This window comes from Cebus imitator, unplaced genomic scaffold, assembly GCF_001604975.1.
Source record: "Cebus imitator isolate Cc_AM_T3 unplaced genomic scaffold, Cebus_imitator-1.0 Scaffold18, whole genome shotgun sequence".
Lineage (NCBI taxonomy): Eukaryota > Metazoa > Chordata > Mammalia > Primates > Cebidae > Cebus > Cebus imitator.
Window position 1 is genome coordinate 16404487 of NW_016107333.1, and position 5797 is coordinate 16410283.

The 5797-nt window shown below is 41.5% G+C and overlaps 1 protein-coding gene across 37 annotated transcripts in view; it reads right to left on the reverse strand.

Moving 5' to 3' along the window:
- ANKS1B (ankyrin repeat and sterile alpha motif domain containing 1B) overlaps window positions 1-5797 on the reverse strand; it is a 1267908-nt gene that overhangs the window by 34167 nt on the left and 1227944 nt on the right. For all 37 annotated transcript variants that reach the window (XM_017511074.2, XM_037734055.1, XM_017511056.2 and 34 more), the window contains one exon: window positions 3831-3968. In XM_017511074.2, coding sequence (XP_017366563.1) covers window positions 3831-3968 — 138 coding nt within the window. The remainder of the gene's footprint in view (window positions 1-3830; window positions 3969-5797) is intronic.

Below are 5797 nucleotides of genomic sequence, written 5' to 3' on the forward strand. Positions count from 1 at the left end.
AAATAGACCAGATTTTTTTTTTTTTGCCATTTAGGGCAGCCCAGGGGACTGATTCCTATCAAAACATTTTTAAAGACTGGACTGGTATTGAACTGCCCTACATAAAGATACAAAATCCATGCTCAAAGAAGCTTTTTTTTAGTGCAAGTGAAGCTTGTTATATTGCAGAATTGCTCAAAGTCCCAGGTCAAGGCTGGTGACCTTTGTTACTAATTTCGAGGTTTGACAAACTCTATTCACCTAGAGAGGATTAAAATGGAGGATCTGTGGAAGATGAAAGCCATTTGGAGCTGATGTGAGAATCTTAAGTTAGTAATGTCTACATTAAATCAAACACCTGGATAAAAACATAAATGTTGAAGCAATTCTCTGTATGTTTTCCAAGTTTATCAGGGATAGGATGTTCATCATAAAACTAAACAGTTGACTATTTCTTCCCCCAACATTTCACCTCCGTATTCTGGTGTCACATGTACACACATACATATATATATACAGCTAACAAACTCGAGGGGGCAGATAGTCCACAGATACCAGTTTTAGTTTGATGTGGAAAAATGCTTTAGATACTCTTATGAAGGCAAATTATATATTACCTTAAAAACTAATTTTACTGAAAGAAATGCTGCAATACTTAGGAAAAGGCTGGAATTCATCCTGAGAAGTATCAGAGTATTCATGCTGATGCTCAATGCAACCACGGTCTAGAGGCAGCAAGGTCTGTGGAGTCAATGTTTTCTTTCTGCTGTTTATATTTTAATGTTTGTTTATTGCTTCCACTTTTTCGATTTTTTCCTAATGGCAGGAAAATTTTGGAAGAGAAATACACATCTGACAAACCTATCTTATGTCTTTTAGCAGAAAAAGGGTCAGGCTGTTAACTGACGTCAATAGGCAAAGAGAAGGAGGTGGTGAAGGAACAAACACTGAACACCTGTTATTTATGAAGCACTCTACATATGTTCCTTCATTTCACTCCTGGTGAAAACCTGCAAGGTACAAACTGTTGTCTCTGTTCTCTAGCCACGAAAATTGGGACTCGGAAAAGTCCAGCAACTTCTCTCAGCCTAGGGAGTAGAGAGATAGCCGATTTGCGATATGAACTTTGGTATTCTGTCTTTCTATGACATCAATCCTACCCCTATAGAGAAAGGTGTTTCATGCAAACCAAAATAGATGTGAACAGGATGAAATTTGACTGTATAAAGAAACAATCAAATTTTACAAGAATGGCAAGTTATGTTTAAGGCACCAGAAACCTAACACTGCATGTCCTTATAAACTCTGAATGAAATGGCTTTAATCAACACTTTAATCCCATGCAAACAAACACTTCCAGAGATATTTAGAGTAGCCTTGCAGGGCTTTGCTTTGCAGTCTGTACTGTTACCACACACTACCTTTCTATTACTCTCCTCATGCCTCCCCAAATGGAAGGGACTTTTGTTAAAGGCTCATGAGCATTCTTTCTCATTTTCAATCTTGAAAAACGAAAAGGGGTGAGGAACATGTAGCATGATATAAATGCTCTGAGCATGAGCTGCCTGACTCACAGACCTTAGGCTGGTGTAGATTTTGGATTACGGTTGGCCTTGGCTTACAGGTGTTCTTCAGAACTGGAAAACATTGCTTCAGGCAGTCTTCTAACCATGGCATTGAACTGGGGGCAGGCCTCTCATGAATATATTACCGGCAATTTCTGATTCTTTAAATATGTATATTTCAAACCCAGTAAGCAGAGCAGAATCATCAAACTACAGTGGCATTTTCAAATTCTTCTCATTATAAATTATTAATATACTCTATCAGAGATATCCTCAAGCAATTTGTACCACCGCGAGGGCATATCAATCTTAAAGAAACATTTGTTGTTTCTTTTCATTATTTTCATTTTCCAAGTTTGTAATATATGAGCTATCTTTTAGGTTTAATGACAAGTATGGCTATAACTGGAAGTGGTGCAATTCCAGAAGGATGTCATTACAAGACTAACTTTTTTTTTGAGACACGGTTTCGCTCTGTAGCCCAGGCTGGAGTACAGTGGTGCGATCATAGCTGTGAAGCCTCAATCTCGTGGGCTCAAGTGATTCTCTCATCAGCCTCCTAAGCAAATAGGACTACAGGTGTGCACCACCATGCCTGGCCATATATATATATATATAATGTAAAGTCTATGTTGCCCAGGCAGGTCTTGAACTCCTGAGCTCAAGTGGTCCTCTCACCTTGGCCTCCCAAAGTACCGGAATTTTAGGCATGAACTGTGTGTGGCCGAGAGTAACTTCTTTAAAAAAATGAGACAGGGTCTCACTCTGTCACCCGGGCTGGAGTGCAGTGATGTGATCACAGCTCACTGCAAACCTGACCTCCCAGGTATGGGTAATCCTCCCACCTTAGTCTCTCAGGTATCTGGGACTGCAAGAATATGCCATCATAACCAGCTGTTTTTCTTCTGCATTTTTATAGAGATGGGTTTTCACCATGTTCCTCAGGCTAGTCTTCAACTCCTGAGCTCAAGTGATCTGCCCGCCTTGGCTTCCCAAGTGCTGGGATTATAGTTGCAAGCCACTGTGCCTGGCTAAGACTAATTTCTGAATGAGCATGTGGGCCAAACCTTGGAGTTCCCAATTACTACCTGTAGGTATCTAATCTGGCTCCTATTCAATATAGAAAACTACAGATTTGTATGAGGCAAACTCAATTATTATGCCCTAGTACTTAGAAATGGCTACTAGAGAAACCAACAGACAGAGTGAGGGACAAGGAAGCTGTAAGACCTTTACTATATTTTGGTCCCAGAGAAACAAAGGAATTTTTCAAGTCTGAAAAGTGAAATTAGTAGTTGAGTAATGGCAATAGAGATACTAGGTAGAGTTGGCATTCTAAGTTGAATGGAAGAATGAAAATACAGAAAAATCTCCAAAGAGCCTAGCCTGCCAAAAAGGTATTTGGTGTTATGAAGAGAACTGTGACCCACTCAAAATTCCTGTGTTCCAGACTTAACACGCAGTATCTCAAAATGTGGCGGTATTTGAAGACAGTGCCCTGAAAGTGGTGATTCAGTTAAAGTGAGGTCATTAGGGTGGGTCCTAATCCAGTCTGACTGGTGTCCCTAACAAGAGGAAATTTGGACCCAACATTCAAGCACAGAGGAAAGGCGACATAAGGATACAAGAAGTGGGCAGCTTTATTAGTCTGTTCTCGCACTGCTAATAAAGACGTACCTAAGACTAGGTAATTTATAAAAGAAAGGGATTAAACTGACTCACAGTTCCACATGGCTGGGGAGGCCTAACCACCACAATAGCAGGTGAACGAAGAGCAAAGCCATGTCTTACGTGGTGGCAGGCAAGAGAGAGCTTGCATGGGGGAACTCCCATTTATAACACCATCAGATCTTGTGACATGTATTCACTATCATGAGAATAGCACAGGAGAGACCCTCCCCCATGATTCAATTACCTCCCACCGGGTACCTCCCATGACAGGTGGGAATTATGGGAGCTACAATTCAAGGTGAGATTTGGATAGGGACACAGCCAAGCCATATCAGCATCCATCTGCAAGGCAGGGAGAGAGGCCTCAGGAGAATCCCAACATGGCGACACACTGGTCTTGCACTTCCGGCCCCCAGAAACTAAGAAAATGAATTTCTGTCGTTTAAGCCACTCAGTCTGTGGTACTTTGTTATGGCGGCCCTAGCAAACATATACACTTGGTATGTATCTTAATACCGAGTAAACAAGCCAAGCTAGTATGTTGATAAGGTGGGCTTTCAATACAGTCCAGGACTATTTTGGAGTCTTTAATCTGTTCGAAGGGGAAGTACTCACCACATCGAAGGCAGTAAACACATGACAGTAGTGGTGATTGGATTTCAAATCTTTTGTGATATAGGCGAATGTTGAGAGGTCTTCTGGGTCCTGGGCAGCACAGGAGATATTACGAATTTCATGCTCAGCAATTATGTTCTGGAAGAGATGACATAAATGATTGTTGTTTTCCTCTGCAAATAAGCATATCTGATAACAAGGACAAGCAATCCGCGAAGCAGTTGCTTTCCTTCTTTCTAGAGTGTTTTAGACCAGCAACACTCAAAGTGGTCCACTGTATTGTTTGTGGGTAAATGAATGCCAGACCTGGCAGAAATATTTTCATTTAATTAAAAACAACCTAACATAGTCATATCCTGGAGCTGCGGTTCTCACCAGGTGCTGTGCATGGAAGCAGTCTGGGTGGCGGCCACTTTTTTTTTTTTGAGACAAGAGTCTCACTTTGTTTCCCAGGCTGGAGTGCAGTGGCACAATCTCAGCTCACTGCAGCCTCCCCCTCCCAGGTTCAAGCAATTCTCCTGCCTCAGCCTCCCCCTTCCAGGTTCAAGCAATTCTGCCTCAGCCTCCCAAGTAGCTGGGACTACAGGCGCATGCTACCACGCCTGGCTAATTTTTGTATTTTTAGTAGAGATGGGGTTTACATTATGTTGGCCAGGCTAATTTTGAATTCCTGACCTCAGGTGATCTGTCTTCCTCGGCCTCCCACAATGCTGGGATTACAGGCATGAGACACTGCATCCGGCCTCCACTCTTAAAAATAACAGTAATTACTAAGTATTTGACTGTTTCCATTCCCCATGTCCACTTGTAGCTGTGCAGCTCTGCTTTCTGCTAATTCTGTATGGAAAGGATCATCTGTCGCTTCCTGTGTATGAGAAGAGATCTGACTCAACGAGGCTCTTCAAATCCCTTGCCATTGTGCTTGCACAATGTTCTCATGTCCTGTTCCTTCTCCCTCAGAGCAAGGGCAGGTACTGAAGGAAGCAGGCAGGTGGAAGCCTCAGGTGGTTTCTCCATGGAAACTAGGATGCAGGGGGCTGATAAGAGAAACACCAGACTGCAAGATTCAGGCCTTGGATACCTTGCTTGACATATTAACAACCCTTTCCTAACTACATCCTCTGTGTGTAATTATGAGGTGGTGGTGTTGCTACCATTATTATTTTACAGGTGAAGCAACTGGTACTCAAAGAATTTAAGTGCCTTATGCAGAGCAGGTGCTGGGGTGGGACTGAAATTTGGGGTTGTCTGACTGTGGCTCAGGCTCTTTGAAATGCATTGCAATGCCCTTCATCATCTCTACCTCCCTCTTACTGGCTTAACAAGAATTGTATTTTCTCCTCTCTAACATCTCTTTGTGCCTTCTTCCCCTGTGGGAGAAAGGTTTAAGTACCATTGTCCTGAAGCACAAAATAACCATGAAGCAGCTTGGCTGCAAACTCTGCTAGAAATTTCTTTTGATATATAGATATGTTTAAAAAGAAAAGAAAAAAAACTCACATAATAATGCAATCATTTATCTTATAATATCCCATTTGTGTTTTTTGCAGTTGTCACAGATCTACAACCCTCAATGCTTTAGTTTCTCTAATTACTTTTTAATTGCACTGTCTTAAATAACCTGTTGGCAATATAGTGTTCCGTGTACACCCATCAATGCCTAAAAATGCTTAGAAAATGTCCTTCCCTGCCAGCACCCTCAGCAAGTACTTCATGTCCCTCACTCTACCAAGCTGAATGGTTTGGAGGCAATTACAGAATTAACTCATAAAAGAAAATTAAATTAAGACATTCTTCACCGTGGCCTTGTGTGTTGACATTACATGCAGTGCTCTGTCAAAAAAATAATTCACATTGCAATTGAAATCCCATAAACAAGTTACGTTCTACTGCAAGATAAGTTTCAAACTAGAAGATCAAGATCCTCTTCTGGCATCCAGATAACATTCCTTCAAGTAGAAAACTGA